At 38.0% G+C, this 17,177-nt stretch overlaps 1 protein-coding gene across 2 annotated transcripts in view; it reads left to right on the forward strand.

Moving 5' to 3' along the window:
• DGKI (diacylglycerol kinase iota) overlaps nt 1–17,177 on the forward strand; it is a 436,008-nt gene that overhangs the window by 386,499 nt on the left and 32,332 nt on the right. For both annotated transcript variants that reach the window (XM_063099453.1, XM_063099454.1), the window contains one exon: nt 6,533–6,558. In XM_063099453.1, coding sequence (XP_062955523.1) covers nt 6,533–6,558 — 26 coding nt within the window. The remainder of the gene's footprint in view (nt 1–6,532; nt 6,559–17,177) is intronic.

The raw sequence follows: 17,177 nt of genomic DNA on the forward strand, positions 1-17,177 counted from the left end.
CCAAGCACTCAGCGGGTCCAGCCTGGAAGTGACTGGGATTTGAAATGGTCAGAGAGGTTGTATTAGTCTGTCTTGTGTTGCTATAACAGAATACGTGAGACTGGGTAACTTACAGAGAACAGAGGTTTATTTGGCTTATGATTTTGGACAGCTGCATCTGGCGTGGGACTCAGGCTGCTTCTACTCATGGTGGAAAGTGCAGGCAGCCGGTGGGGTACAAGCAGATCACATGATGAGAGGAAGCAAGAGAGAGAGAGTGCCAGGGTCTTTTTAAGTAATGAGCTCTCGCGGGAACTAATAGAGCGAGAACTCACTCATTATTCCCCCCCCCCCCCCAGGGAGAGCATTAATCCATTCATGAGGGATCCACACCCATGAATCAAACAGCTCCCAACACTGCCACATTAGTGATCAAAGTTCCATGAGTTTTGGCGGGGACAACACATCCAAACTCTATCATTCTGCCCCTGGCCCCCCAAAACTCATGTCACTCTGACATATAAAATACAGTCATTCCATCCCAACAGTCCCAAAAGCCTTAGCTTGTTACAGCACCAACTTAAAAGTCCAAAGTCTCATCTGAGATCAAAGGCAAAACTCTTTCCAGCTGTGAACCTGTAAAAATCAAAACCAAATTTATCTGTTGCCAACACACAATGGTGAAACAGACATTGGGTACATATTCCCATTCCAAAAGGGAGGAATAGGCCAAAAGGAAGGAGAAACAGGCCCCAAGCAGGTCTGAAACCCAGCAGAGCAGACATATTATCTTAAAGCTCCAAAATAATCTTCCTTGACTCCAAGTCCTGCATCCTGTCACAATGGGGCATCTGGGCCCCCAAAGTGTTGGGCAGCCTCACTCCCACAGCTCTGCCAGGTGCAGCCCAGTAGGCTGTGCTGGTGCCTGTGGTTTTTCCAGGCTGGTGTTGCACATTGCCAGTGGCCTTACAGATCTGGGGTCCTGGCGGCAGCCCTGCTGTGTTGGCTGTACTAGACGTTTCCCTGGTGTGGGTTCTCTGTGGAGGCTCCGACCTCACATTTCTGCTCTGCATTGCTCTAGTAGATGGCCTCTGTGGTGGCTCGACCCCTGCAGCAGGTCTCTTCCTCAGTCCCCAGGCTTTTCCATACATCCTCTGGAATCTGGGGGGAGGCTGCCACGCCTCCACTGCTCTCATGTTCTGCCGGCCTGCAGACTTAATACCATGTGGACACTGTCAAGGTTTCTGGCTTGTGCTCTCCAGAGCTGTTGCATGAACCACACTTGGAGCCACTTGAGGCAGGACTGCTCCAGCCAGAGCAGATGGGATGCAAGGAGAAGGTTCCTGAGGGCAGTGGCATCCCAGATCTGTCCTCTGGAACAACTCAGGCCTCTTAGGCCTCCAGGTCTGTGTTGGGAGGGGTGCCCTTCCACACTTCTGAAATGCCATCTAGGCCTTTCTCCCATTGTCTTGGTTATTAGCATCTGGCTGCCTCATCACCAACCTAATGTCTTTAACAGCAAGTTTATCTGCTGCACCCTTGTTTTTTTCTCCTGCCTGTGTTTTTCTCCTGCCCTCTGCTTCTCTACCACATTGCCAGGCTGCAAATTTTCCAAATCTTTATACTCTCCTTTCCTTTTAAATTCTGGCTTTACATCATTCCTTTTCTGCCATAACTCAGCACAGACTGTTGCAAGTAGCCATGCAGCTTCTTTAATAACTTTGCTGCTCGGAAATTTCTTCTGCCAAACATTCTGGTTCACAACTCTTAAGTCCCACCTTCCACAAAGTCCAAAGGTATGGACACAGTGCAGCCAACTTCCTTGCTGTGGTGTAGCAAGGGTGATCTTTTGTCTAATTCCTGATAAGTTCCTCATTTCTTTCCGAGACCTCATCATCAGCATGTCCTTTACTATTCACATTTCTATCAACATTCTGATTACAATGATTTAACCATTTAACTCTAAGATGTTCCAAACATTCTCTCATCTTTTTGTCTTCTTCTAAGTCCTCCAAACTCCTCCAACCTTTGCCTGTTACCTGGTTCCAAACTCTGTTAGGGGTTTTTTCTTACTCTCATCATGGCTTCTCCCACCTTCATGAACTCTGTAGGTCTCTCCTCCTTTTCCCCTGAGCTCTAGCGGCCCCAGCGTGGCTGTTGTTGCTTCTTTATAGGCGTAAATTGGTTGATTTGTGGGAGAGAGTGATGCTGGGGACCGTCTATTCTACCATCTTGACCAGAAGTCTCTGTAACTATTTCTTGATCATTGTATTTCTTCTTGAAATTTACATTTTTCAGAGGCTCTATTTTCTTCCCTTGTTTCTTCTTCCCTAACTTTCTTTCCTTTTTCCATTTCTAAACTTGATGAAATTTATGAACGGTTTTTACTTGCTTCACATCATGATCTTTTTAGCACGTTCCCTGTCTACACTTTATTTTCTTCTTGGGGTATTTTTGTATAGTTATCATGCTGGGTTTTTGGAGGTTTTTGTTGTTGTTGTTGTTTCGATTATTATTCAAACTCTTCCTTAGCAGCGCTCTCTTCTGGGGTTTGGTTCTGACTAGCAGGACACCCTGGCTCATGGTGGAGAGCTTTCTGCCATAAGTGTTGCAGTGTATGATGTAGCTCATGTCTCTTCAATTAAGACTGAAGCTCTCTCTCTGTCCCCTTGAAAAATGGTTCAACTTTTACTTTACTTGCTAGCTCTTCTTCATATATGATGGTTTAGGTTTACAAACATGTAGTTTAGTCAAAGATGGTGTTTTCTTTACTGCTTCTCTCTTCCTGTTATTTTCCATGAGTTTCAAAAGGAATGGAAGAGCAGAGAAATTTTTATTTTGCTTTATTAACATGGAAATTTTGCAATAATGTTCTTTAACTTGTCTTCTGCCTTCTAACTTGTTTTCTTGCTCTCTTGTAGTCCCCTCTCCACAGCCTGCTTGTTGGAAAGCACAGATCAGAATCTGTGACTTCTCTGCCTCACAAGCTTGCTCCATGTAGCTCAGAAGGTAAATCACCAGCACTTCACAATGGCCCCACAGGCCCCGTCTGAAATGGGCCCTGCTTCATACTTCTCCAGTGCTTGCTGTTATTACACCTTCATGTTTTAGCAATACTGAGTTAACTTGTGTAGCCCATAACCTACTGGGAAACTTCATATCTGTGCTCCTTTTCATATGCCTATTGCTGCTGCTTGGAATTCTAGATTTTTACTTACCTAATAAGTTCCTGTTTATTCTTCAAAACCCAGCTCAGACGGTTCTTGCTTTCTGAAGCCTACTTTCACTCCTTTGGAACAGAATTGATCTCTCCATTACAAGACCTCTTTACTTCAAATATGTTTTGATCATAGTATTTTTTCATTATATTATTATCATGTGGTTTACATATTTTTCTTCACTAGATTATGAGTTCCTCAAAATTGTTTCTTCTGTCTCCATCACTTGGCACAGGGCCTGGTACTTATTAGAGTCTCAGGTAATAAATTGAATCAAAATGAATTGAAAGATTCAAACATGAATAATAAATATTTAGGCTTAATAAAATAGGACAAAGGGTTTTAAATGAAGGGCTTGAATTTTTTTGTTGTTGCTTTTTGTTTTCTTTTTACTTTGCTGAGTTTGAATGAATTACAAATGTTAAAAAATAACAAAACAAATTTTAAAAAGCAAAAACAAGTATAAAAGTTCTGTAGACCATAATAAAGGACTAGTGATCAGGAAAGAGATGGAGAAGAGAACTACAAGTCGTGGAGTTATTTGAATGCCAGTAATAACTTACATTGTGAGGGCAGATGCCAGCTCCACGATGATATACACTGAGGAAGAATAAAGAGTCTGGGACAAATACACATTTCTTTCTGGTGTGGTGAGAAGAATTAGCAGCGAGCTTTTCTGCATGCCTCAGCTGTCGGGTTGAGAAAGATTATCTGTTCCTGGGACTCAATCTCTGTTTTTAAAATAACTACTTATATTGCTGATTTCAGGATATTTCTTCTCTCCTGAGCTAAGTTCTGTGAAATTTTTATGCCCATTTCCAGCAATAATGGATGATGTGCATGCCTCAATAGTATAATTTAGTGACTTGTTGCAGTGAAAGGTGAAATACTGAGTGAGGATTGAAATACTCCATATGTCTTAAAATTCCACAAATCCATGCGTGTGGGAGACATTCAGCACAGAAACTCAACATGACTAATCCTTACAGAGCACTCTGAAATCGATAGTTCTTCCCCACTGCCTGGACACACTGCAGAATGCATTCCCTTGGGTCTTTAATGGAGCCATCTGGAATTTTTCAAATTTGATATTAGTGCTTTGCTTTTGCAGAAAGGCAGCAAAGACCCTGCTTCATAAGCTTTCTGCCTGAGACATTTAGTTGTCTATTGGCCTGGTTGTTTCTTTGTTCCAATAGCTCTGTAAGAAATTAATTGCATACAATCCAAGACGTGTTTTTGCTTACTTCCCATTAGAAAACACCAGGAGTGAAGATGTTTCCTTGTTGCTGATTATTTTTTTATGCTCTATGCAGCTTAAGAAATTAGCTGACCTTATTTCAAACATATGTTTCTCTTTAGATTCACCTTCCAATCTCATTTCACCTTCCATTCAACACCCTCTTCACACCCCTTTTATTTTTCCTAATCATTAAGGCTCATTATGGGTATGTGTCTGTTGCTGGGTGCTTTGGAAGCCATTTGGCTCTGATAGTGCCTACATTATAACCAGTCTGGAGCTTCAGGCACATTCCCTGGGCCCTTTCCTCATAGCTGGCCTAGGAGCAAGCAAACGTGTCTTGACGGTAGTTTGAAGGTTGCACAATGACTTTTTTTTTTTTTTTAATTTTATTTTGTCGATATACATTGTGGCTGATTATTGCTCCCCATCACCAAAACCTCCCTCCCTTCTCCCTCCCCCCTCCCCCCTGCACAATGACTTTTTAAGGAACTCTATGATCTGTCTGAGTCTGAATACCAGTGTGGTGGTGCTGAAATTAATTCAGTTCAATGAACTTTAATCAAGGGTCCACTTGTTCCAAATAAGATGCAGTCCCAGTTTTCAAGGGGGCTACAACCTAGTAGGGAAGACTGGTATGAAAACAGTAGAAAATAGGGGAACTCCAAGGAGTGGGTTAATCAGCTCCACCCAAGAAGGCCAAGTGGTGATTCTCATGCAGTGATGGCTTAGTGACTGTGGCAGGTTCCCATTCATTGCTCGCCACGTTTATCCCAGGATGCCCTTTGTACCAACGCTCAGGACCCTCTGTAGTTTTCACTTGCAAAAGTCTACTTGAAGTGGCCCATGAGGTTGAAATGATTTGACTCTTTGCCACGAATGGAAGCTCAAGGCTTTTTTTCCCATTACTACTGTCTTTATACTTTACTGTTCACTCGCATGATGTAAAACAGCGATATCACAAATCAGGAAATAAAGTAAAGCAGTATCAAGCATCTCCAAGTCGCTAAAAATTTTCTTCAACCACTTGTGCATGCACTGAATGATTCTTGCCCCAACATTTGTCATCATGTCTCATAAATATTAGTTATATTAACATGTAGCTTTATTGCCAAACTCTTATATTTATCTCTGGTCATGTCCCTGCTATGGGCTCTGGTGGGCTGATCATTCAGAGAAGAGGACTCTTCCCAACTGGGGCAAGAACGTGATTTCTTGCCTTTCTCTTCAGAATCCCAATGATTGAGTATAGTATCCTGTGCCTCTCTCTCTTCCCAGAAAAGAATAAGTTGGCAGTCAAAACTAGTCTTTCAAGCTGGAGGTGAATTTATCTACAAGTTTGTATCTGTGTTGCTCTGAGTATCTCAGTTAGTAATCAACTGAGGGGGAAAAATGTTTGTTATGATTGATATGATGCTTCATTGATCTTGGAAGACCATGATGAGAGCTGAACTCACAGATGGTTTACCAAAGTTGTTGGTTTGTGGAAATTCTGTGGCACTTCTGTGGTTGCCCTTCTTGTCTCATCCCGACTCTCACCGGATTAGAAAACAAGGCCAGCACAGAGAGGTCTGTGTCATGCTCCCTCAAATGTGACATTCCATGAAGAGTGGAACCAAAAATCGATAATGATAAGGATTCATGCTGCTTTCTAAAAATTTGTCCCATTTTTTTAATTGTCAAAGTAGATTTCCTTTTACCTACAGGCACTCAATCAAGTACTTATTAACATCCTTGGCATTTTCTCTGGAGGCTTAGCCTTGGGTACTCGGTGACATGATGGGATTTTATCCAATACCACATTTTTATGAATTCTCTTTTTTGTGTGATAAATTCAAACTTAACTAGGTTTGTTGCAGCCCTGTGAAACCATGCATAGATCGACATTTTAGTAACCCTTAATACCCAACCAATCCAGGTAACTTTTGGGGGTTATTGATTGAAATATACCATGCAACCAACACATTAATTACATAGTCTACTATATTGAATTTTTATTTAACTGAATTTTGGGGATATAATTTCTATGTAATTATTCTTGATCATTGTTATAATTATCATATACAAAATATTTATCATGCTTATTATCTCCTTTTAGGTCACCAGTCTCTTCAGAAGATCATGGTAAGAATCTGTCTTATTTATACTAATTCAGGATTAAAAGTTGAGCCCTGGTCCTTGCATTTCACTGTGAGGGTGAAAAATTATTTAGGAAAATGTCTTTAAGATGCTGGCATTCTATTTTTTGAGTGTGAATTATCAACCACTTTAAAAAATGTAACTAAAAATAACAATTTGAGCTTATAGAAGTAGACAGAAGAATTGTGGTTATTAGAGGCTGGGAAGGGGAGGTGAGATGAAGAAAGGTTGATTAACAGACACAAAATTACAGCTAGATAGAAAAAATAAGTTCTAGTGGTGTACAGTAGTGCTAGGCATCTATAATTAACAATAATTTATTCTATGTTCTCAAATAACTAGAGGAGAGGAACTCAAAAGTTTTCATCACAAAGAATGATAAATTTTTGTGATGATAAATATACTAACTACCTTGATTTAACCATCACACATTGTATATATGTATTGAAATTTAACTCTGTGCCCCATAGATATGTACAATCGATATGTTTCAATTTAAAAAAATAACTAAATTACTAAAAATAAAGTAAAAATATATCCTAGAAAAAAAACTTAATTCACCCTGGCTAAATTTGATGTCTTGTATTAGTTTCAAATCCGTTACAACCATTTTGGTTGACAAATATTGTGAAGCTTAATGTATTCTGCTTGATTCTTGTCCCATTACCAGAAACTTTTTGTGATGTTGGGCTAGTCCTATAACTTCTGTGAATCAAATTTTTATCTTTAAGATGGAGGTTTATAGTAGATATTCCCAGAAGATCCTTCTGATTGCACTTTTGGACTATGTCCCAATGCACTCATTTACAAAGAGTGTTATAAGTCTGAAATGAAACTACTTAGTAAATAGTATGAGTTGTTACCCAGATGAGATGAATTATTTGTATTTTAGGAGACAGCTATTTTCCTCAAAGGATAAAATGTCTAATTTTGTCCATTATAGCCTTTGGAGTTTGTTTCAGTCATTCAAAAATGTTCATTAAGTGGCTACAATGGGTCAATTACGCTATGTAATTATGCTTTACAAATATGGCCTACGGGGCTTTAGTTTAGGGCCTCTTTATCTTACTTGGACTTTTAAAATTGTCTCATAACTGGTATTCATACCTCTAGATTTTCTTCCTCTAGTTCACTGTATACATAGCTAGCACCAAATTGATCTACAGAAAAAGAAATCTACTCTCATTGCCTATAAGGTGAAACCTTTCCAACAGACCAATTATGTTCTGCTTTCCAATGTTATATTTTAACATGGACTAAATGATGAAATCTTTATCTTCCTCTGTTGCTTATTGTTTCATTTGCCATCTTTTTCCCTTCTCTTATCCACAATGTCCACTCCAGCCATGTGGCACTGCATCTGATTGCTGGAACTCACTGTGTTTATCATGTCTCCCTGCCTTTGTCATACTGATCTCTCTAGCAGAAAGCTACTCCTCTCCTGCCACATAGACCATTTCTGCCTACCTTACCTCATCCTCTGCAAGAACTTTCTAATCCACTTATTGTGCCAAGTATTTTTCTCCAATCTAGGTATTAATGCAGAAATCCGATGCTTTGTTTACCTGTTTCCCCTATTAGACTATGAGTTCTCTGCTATAGTTTCCAACAAATAGCAAACATTCAAGGAAAGGTTTATTGACTGAATAAATGAAGGAAATGCAGAGGAGTTTTAGGCAGGTGTTTATGCTAACACATCATGAAATATGTCGCAATATTGGAATGAAGTTGTATCATGTTCTATGAAGAATCATAGAACAAATTACGTTCAGGCTCATTAAGTCAGAATTGGGCAATCGACCACCTAATGGTAATCCATTATTATTTGTCATTTTGCTGATTGTTGTTTGGTAGGACTAGGTTTTTGATTGCATTTATAGTTCTGTGGGATTCTGTGTTCAAATGATAAACCAGAAGCTCATATTTGGTTTATAATTTGAACTAGGGTTCCCCTTAGTAACATTTGGTTGCTTTTGCCTTCCTATCTATGAGAACCTATCTCCCATTCCAAAGAAAAAGAAAAAGAGGGGAGACTTCTGAATTGCGGTTCTATTGTCCACTAAGACTTCTTAGGTGATTGCTATATATCAGTGAGCATGTATCAGGGTCTTTTGAAGTCCTGAAAGGTAACTACTACTACTACTAAGACTTGCTCAGTATTAAGAGCATGTCAGAATTGATTATTTTAAGAACAATTATATATGATTAGTCGAAGAAACATTATTCAAATGAGAAGGCTATTATATTTTCACGGCTCCAAAAATTTTATTACACGTCCATGCGTCTTAGTTTGCTTCTGCAACTTCCAAAATAAGTTCAAATATGTATTGTAAAATTATAATGCTCATCTTATGTAATTGTTTATCATATTCTAACTCATTTATCCTTTGAAAAATATTCTTATCTTTTTCTTTATTCCCAGGATTTTCTATGTAGCACTCAAATATATATTTTTTATGTTAATACATTTTTAAGAGTTTGTGCATGGATAATTTTAAAAGGATTTAAAAGACAATACACATTTTTCCATGAAATATTTGAAGACTACTCGCATTTATTATGGCTAGCATAAAATCTTTTGACTGTCATACCATCAACCTTACATATCATTTGTACATAATAATGACATTGCAATATGCTTATAGGAGAAGTGAAAGTAGCATTTTTTATTTCTCAAATTTATGGGTAGAATATTAGAGACACATTGGGTAAATGGATTGTGAAATTAGTATGTAAAACCCTTTGCCTCTTAATTTGTTATTTTGTTCGCTTTCCACCAGTGATCCTGCTTCCCTTTGGAATACATAACTGGTCACTGTGGCTATCTCCACATTAAAACAGAATTTATTCTTGGGAAAATCTAATTTTTCGAAGTCTAGTTATTCTGGCATTTTCCATTCCTACAGATATGCTTTCATAGAGAGCTTGAATACGGTGGCTTTGCCCTTTACCCTCCCTTGTTCTCAGTTTTGTTTTCTTTATTGTAAAATGAGGCTAATCATATCTACTCTGTGTTCCTCTTAGGATTGTTCTGAGTTCAAATGGGAAATCACTTGTGAAATCACTTTCTGATTTGTTAAAAGTGCCCCAGATACAATGTTATTATTCTCTAGTATCCAGGCAGTGGGAGAGGAAGTGCAGATTTATCAGTGATGTTTGCTCAGCATTTCGTACCACCTTTGAGAAATTAAAAGGGGTGTGTGTGGAGGGTAGGGAGGTGAATAATCATTAAACATTAAATTTTCATTGGAAACCTTTTTTATATTAGGATGAAGGGGAGTAAATGTTTCATACACAATATAGCTTGTAGTGCCAAAATAAAGGCTTAGTTCATGATTAGATGTGTGGTCATATAGTATTGTCAACACAAGGCATGAATGACACGTAAACTGTTTCTATTTGTATACAGGGTCATTAAGTATAAAGGCTAAAATCTATTGAGTGCTCATTATGTAGAGGCACTGTGTTAAAGTGCTTCAACTACACTATTTCACTTCATCTTTAACAAATAACACTCAATGGTAGATGTATTATCCCAATTTTACAGCTGGGGAAAGAGGCCATAGTGATCGGATAACTTGCTTAAGGTCACCTCGCAAGTAAGTGGGAGAGTTAATTTTCCAACCTGGTTCTAACACCCAAGCTCTTGCCGTTTTATCTACCATGTCCTTGGAAAACCAAAGAAATTATTGTCAGCATTAAGGTGAATTGATAGAATTGTAGACAAAAAATGTTTTTTTTCCCTCTAACAAGAGTTTATTTACTACTGTGTAAGTAATTTCTTTTTAATGACAAAACAAAACAGAACAAAAATAACAACGTCTCCCTCCTGCTGGGAATGATTTGTCCCTGTAGAAAAAGTAAATACCAATGTCACATTTTCTCATAATTAGTTAACTGAGTGAAACTGAAGCTTCAGGGAAACCTGCCATGCTAAATCCCAGTGGAAACATTACATTTTAATGGTACATCTGGAAGCTGGAGTCCTACTCCTTGTCAGAAGATAAGCTGGGCAGTGATTTATTGCCCTGTCCTCTGAGTTTCCTCTACATTTAGTGCCTATCACGTCATCATTTAAATCACTCCTGAGCCGCCTCCTTGCCAGGACTGCTTCCCCTGCTCCAAGCTTGCACTTTCTGTCGACGTCTTAGCTTGCTTCCTTCACAAGCTGCTCAGAATGCTGCTCCTGCTGCTGCTGCCTGTGCCAGCACGCTGACGGGAGGTCATCCTCCAACCGGTATCTGTTCACTTACAAAATAAAAGGCATCCATCAGCTCTTCTGAAGGGAAGTGCCAACAATCTGCTTGATTCTCCCTGGAACACCGTAGGCCAGCGTCTCTCTCCTGTCTTGCCTACTAGACCTGTGGACAGTAGTGGCTGTCACATTCTATGGTAGCTTTTCTGTTGGAACAGTAACATGGTGGACAGGATGACAGTAGTGGGTATCTGGAAGTAAAATTGCAACAACCACAATCACTAGAGCACTTCCAAACTTGCAGGCGGCTATGGTTTGCAGTAAATTGTCCAATGAAATGCATTGTGTTGTGGCCTAAAGCTCTTGGAGGCATCGATAGCTATCCCTGTGTCCTGTGTCAATTTGTTTTTCTCTATAATATAAAGCCAAGCATACCTCGTTTTATCACACTTTGCTTTATTGAACTTTGCAGATATTGTGATTTTTACAAATTGAAGGTGTATGGCAGTCCTGCGTCTAGCTAGTCTGTCGATGCCATTTTCCAATAGCACGTGCTCACATGTGTCTCTGTGTCTCATTTAGCTAATTTTTACAAATTTTCAAAGTTCATTATTATTATTATATCTGATATGGTTATCTCTGATCAGTGATGTTTAATGTTGCTATTGTAATGGTTTTGTGGTGCCACAAACTGCACCCACATAAGACAGCAAACTTTAATTGATAAATGTTGTGTGTGTTGACTGCCGCACTAGACAGGCTGTTCTCACATCTCTCTCCCTCTTTATGGGCCTCCCTATTCCCATAAGGAGACACAACAATATTGAAATAAGGCCATTAATAACACTACAGTGTCCTCTAAGTGTTCAAGTGAAAGGAAGAGTCATATGTCGCTCATGTTAAATGAAAAGCTAGAAATTTTTTCCTCATGGGTGGTGTTGCCCTTCTTATTGACTGTAAGCCCAGTGAATAGAGACATTGCCCTATTCTCTGTTGTGCCCTGGCATAGAATCAATCCTCTCTGCGTAAGTCTCACTGTTAAGTCTGCTGTGTTATGTGCTGTTGGCAAACCGGAAACTTTCAACACACATCTTTAAATCCCATTGCAGCCTCATTAACATGCGTGTGTTTCTAGGTTCTCTTTTCTGTTTTATTGATCCATATGTCTGTTCAATATAGGGATATACTATGTATTCAATATATCGGATATACCAATACCACGTTGCTTTAATTACTATAACTTTGATATAAATCTTTGTATCTGGTAGAGAATGTACCTTAAAGTTTGTTCTTTTTCAGGAGTTTCTTGGTTGTACATAGGCTTTTTCTGTTTCATATAAATTTTAGAATCAGCTTATCAAGTTTTGTGTTGGAATTTTTTCCTGGAAATGACATGAATCTATAAATCAGTTTGAAGAGAATTGCTATTTTTATAATTATGAGTCTTTTCATTTCAAACCATATCGTTTAACATTTAATTGGCCTTTCAAAATGGCTACTGTAGAGTTTCATATTTTTCTTTATAAAGGGTTTGGTCATCTTTTGTTAAATACACTCCTAGGTACTTTATTTTCTAGTGACATTTTATATGTTGTATTTTTAAAATTATATTTTCTAAGTGATCTCTGCTGGCATATTGAAATGCAATTGACTTAAAATCTTGTTTCTGTATCAAGAGTTTTGCTAAATTTTTAAATTCATAAATTTTATCTGAAGGGTCTGTTTATGGGAAGAGAATTCTATTTAGATGTTGTCACCGACAAATACTGAGAATTTGTTTTGTCTTTTTCAGTCATTATGCTTTGTATGTATTTTTCTGGTCCTTTCTGCACTGTTTAGAGCCTTCATGCTATACTGAGTAGAAGTAGAGATAGTTAACATCAGGGACTTGTTCCTGACCTTAGAGTGGCTGCCCTCCATGAGTCACCACTAAGAGAAGTTGGCTGCTACATTATCATGATGTGGGTTGTGATAGTTGTTTTGTAGATATTCCTTTTAAGGATCTTTCCCTTCATTCGACTTACTTAAATTCAACAGATGTTTAATTTTATTGAGTACCTTTTCCTTCATTTTTTGTGATAATAACATGTTTTTTTTTCCTTTGATCTGTTAATGTTGTACATTTTATTAATTGATTTTCTAGTGGGAAACCAATATTATATTCATGACATGGAGTGTTCAATTACTATATTTATCTCCTTTACACATTGCTAGATTTAGTTGGTTAATATATTGTTTAGATAGTTACATTTATGTTTGAGTGTGACTGGCCTTCAGGTTTCCTCCCTATTGCATAGTGTGCATGTATGATATTCCTAGCATCATAAAATGCATTGGGAAGTTTCCTCTTTTTCTAACCTCTGGGAGACTTCTTATAACACTTGTTTTTTCTATTTCTGGAATATCCTGTATGTACTAGTATTATTCCAATTTTACAATTGAGGAAAGTAAGGCACAAACCTATTAAGTGACTTGTCCAATAAGGGTTGTAGCTAGGATGCAAGCTCAGGTAATCTGGATCAGATCCTACTCTTAACTGTTTCTCTGTACTCTCTCTCAATAGCATTGTTAATATCTGAGTTCATGTAATAGGAAATCATAATTCTATTTGTTAGAGACCTCATAATTATGTGAATTTTTACTGGGTAGATCATTAAAGATGAGGATTTTTTTTTAACATAAGTGAGCAGTACCCTTGATGTAGAAGAACAATTCAGAGGTATATTCTTGATTCACTTCTCCCATACTCAAAGAAACAGGGACCCATTTTCCTATAAATAGCATCATTCTTTAAAAGGTAGAATTCTTAAGAGGTAGCTGTTTCCTTAAGGAAATATCACAAGTAAGAAGACAATGATTATGACTAAAAGAGGAGAGTGGATTAAGACAATTAGATGTTTTCCCCCCTTTCTATAAGCTATTTATTAGTAAAACGTGATGAATAAACTTGGCTAATGATACAGATGGAAGCATCTGCAGATCTTTAATTGACTAGCTAGGAAGCGCTCACAATATTGGCCATCACAGTGTTCCACTTTGCAATGACTTTGGGCTATCTAATGCAAGGTTGCTAGGGTGTTCTTTTTTGCCCCGTATTCGGTTTCTTACTATGGAATCCCCCATTGACTTTCTAATTAGATTCAAACTCTTTAGTGCTCGCTTTTGAGGCTCCTCCTTACCCTGGTTTAGCTCATGTTGCTTTAGTGAATTATTTCTACTCCCCTGCTTGTAGTCCCCTCTGCAGACCTCACCTCCCTTGTATTCACTCAGCCACATGGTTTATATCACCTCCTAACATCCCTCTGGCAGGTCACCTTCCTCGTCCTCCATTCAGGTCCCTCCTCAGTGCTCATTAATTCCTGTGTCTTGGAACCACTGCCATAGATTCTAAGAACAAACAATGATGAATTTTCCTAACAACTCAAATGCCCATGATTTCTCCTTCCTTATTCACTTACTGCTTTTTTGAGGGTATTCCAAACTTTTTCTTCATGGGTGGTGTTGCCCTTCTTATTGACTATAAACCCAGTGAATAGAGACATTGCCCTATTCTCTGTTGTGGCCTGGCATAGAATTGATCCTCTCTGCACAAGTCTCACTGTTAAATCTGCTGCGTTATGTGCTATTGGCAAACCAGAAACTTTCAACACACATCTTTAAATCCCTTTGCAGCCTCATTAATACTGTTCCCTGTTGTAGAAGATAGGTCACTCCTAGTCCTCTTCCAAAGAAATTCTGTTACTAATGTGCTGAAAAGATAGCCTTTTATGGTAGTCTCCCTGGGTACTCCCTAAAGACTGTGTGAAAGGAAAGGAAAATGACAGCATACTTTTCCTTGCTTAGTCTTTTTTCACAGGTCCTAGGAAAATAGATAATCCACTGCTGATTAAAATGCAAAACCAAACAAGCAAACAAAACAGAAAACACAACAAAAGAAAAACCCTCGGGCTTTCCAAAATCTGGTTGCATTACTTTAATTATGCCCTGACCCTACTATTCTCTCTTATCCCCTTTACTAAATCTCACTATTAATTGTAACCATATAATCCATTTGATCCTTATGGTTTCTTTGGGATGCTTTGTTGGTGATAATTATCTAATTATCTCTTGAAGGCTGATTGTAAGTGTGTGTGTGCGTAGGGAGTTATACTCTTTACTAAGATTTACCTACAACATTGCTTTAGGTTTCCTTTGGGCTCAGAAAATATTTAAGTTAAAGTATTTAAAACATTGCAAAATAAGAAAGTAACAAAAAAAGAGAGTTAAGAAAGGGGGAAAGCTAACCCCTGGTTTGCTTGTACGTGGAAGTATAAGAAGGGGCCATCAAATAAGACGTTTTTGGCAACAGACGAAGCTATCATAAATTTCAGTACCACAGATAAGTCAACTCTACAGTGTTTAAAAAGGAAATGAGAAATCCTTGACTCTTGGTCTCTGTGTAATCATCTACGATAGCAGAAATGAAGAACTGAATTGTGCTTACTTTTAAAATTAAAATGTATTTATTTTTTTCCACAGGCAGTTAACAGCTCTTTATGTTTTTAAATTTTATTGTACTTGTCAATGTACATTGTAGTTGATTTTCATGCCCCTTTACCCATTCCTCCCCCTCTCCAACCCCTCCTCTCCCCCCCATATCATATCTGTTCCCTTGACTTAAAAAGTTCAATGAATTTTTGTGATTGTTGTGTTCTCTTCCCCCCACCCTATATTTGTTTGTGTGTTTATTTATAGCTCCCACAAATAAGTGAGAACGTGTGATATTTCTTTTTCTGTGCCTGACTTGTTTCACTTAATATAATTTTCTCTAAGCCCATCCATGTTGTTGCGAATGGCAGTATTTCATTCTTTTTTTATAGCAGAGTAGTATTCCATTGTATAGATATACCACAGTTTCCTCATCCACTCATCTGATGATGGACATTTGGGCTGGTTCCAACTCTTGGCTATTGTTAATAGAGCTGCAATAAATATTGGAATACAGGTATCCCTTTGGTATGATGATTTCCATTCCTCTGGGTATATTCCCAGCAGTGGGATCACTGGGTCATATGGTAGATCTGTCTGTAATCGAGGAACCTCCATATCATTTTCCATAAAGGCTACACCTTTTTGCAGTCCCACCAACAGTGTATGAGAGTTCCTTTTACTCCACACCTCTCCAACACTTATCATTCTCAGTTTTTTTGGATATTGGCAATGCTAACTGGAGTGAGATGGTATCTCAAAGTGGTCTTAATTTGCATTTCCCAGATGCTGAGTGAAGTTGAGCAGTTTTTCATGTGTCTGTTAGCCATTTGTATATCTTCCTTTGAAAAATGCCTATTCAGCTCCTTTGCCCATTTTTTAATTGGGTTATTTGCTTTTTGCTGTAAAGTTGTTTGAGTTCCTTGTATATTCTGGATATTAATCATTTGTCAGATGTAAATTTTGCAAATATTTTCTCCCACTCTGTTGGTTGTCTATTTACTCTTTGATTGTTTCTTTTGCAGAGTAGAAACTTTTAGTTTGATATAATCCCATTTGTTCATTTTCCCTTTAGTTGCCTGTGCTTTTGGGGTCCTATTCATGAAGTCTGTACTCACTCCTACTTCCTGGAGCGTTTCCCTATGTTTTCTTTAAGGAGTTTTATTGTTTCAGGATGTATATTAAATTCTTTAATCCATTTTGAGTTGATTTTGGTATATGGTGAGAAATAATGGTCTAGTTTCATTCTCCTACATTTTAGTATCCAGTTTTCCCAGCAACTTTTGTTGAAAAGGCAGTCTCTTTCCCAGTATGTAGACTTGCTGCCTTTGTCAAAGATCAGATGGCTGTAGGCATATGGGTTAATTTCTGTATTCTCTATTCTATTCCATTGATCCATGTGTCTGTTTTTATGCCAGTACCATGCTGTTTTGGTTATTGTAGCTTTGTAATATAGTTTAAAGTCAGGTAGTATTATGCCTCTAGCTTTTTTTTGTTTTTGCTCAGGATTCCTTTGGCTGTGTGTGCTCTTTTGTTATTCCATATAAATGTCTGGATAGCTTTTTCCATCTGTGAGAAACATGTCATTGGGATTTTGATGGGGATTGCATTGAATCTGTAGATCACTTTGGGTAATATGGACATTTTCACAATGTTAATTCTTCGAATCCAAGAGCATGGGATATCTTTCCATCTTCTTGTGTCCTCTTTAATTTCTTTCAATGGTGGTTTGTAGTTCTCTTTTTGTGTCCTCGGTTAGCTTTATTCTTAAGTATTTTATTTTTTTGGTGACTATTGTAAATGGGCCAGCTTTCTTGATTTCTTTTTCTGCATGTTCACTGTTGGAGTACAGAAATGCTACTGATTTTCGTGTGTTGATTTTGTATCCTGCAACGTTGCTGAAATCATTTATCAACTCTAGGAGTTTTTTTAATAGAGGCTT

The sequence above is a fragment of the Cynocephalus volans genome, chromosome 6 (assembly GCF_027409185.1).
Source record: "Cynocephalus volans isolate mCynVol1 chromosome 6, mCynVol1.pri, whole genome shotgun sequence".
Classification (NCBI taxonomy): Eukaryota; Metazoa; Chordata; class Mammalia; order Dermoptera; family Cynocephalidae; genus Cynocephalus; species Cynocephalus volans.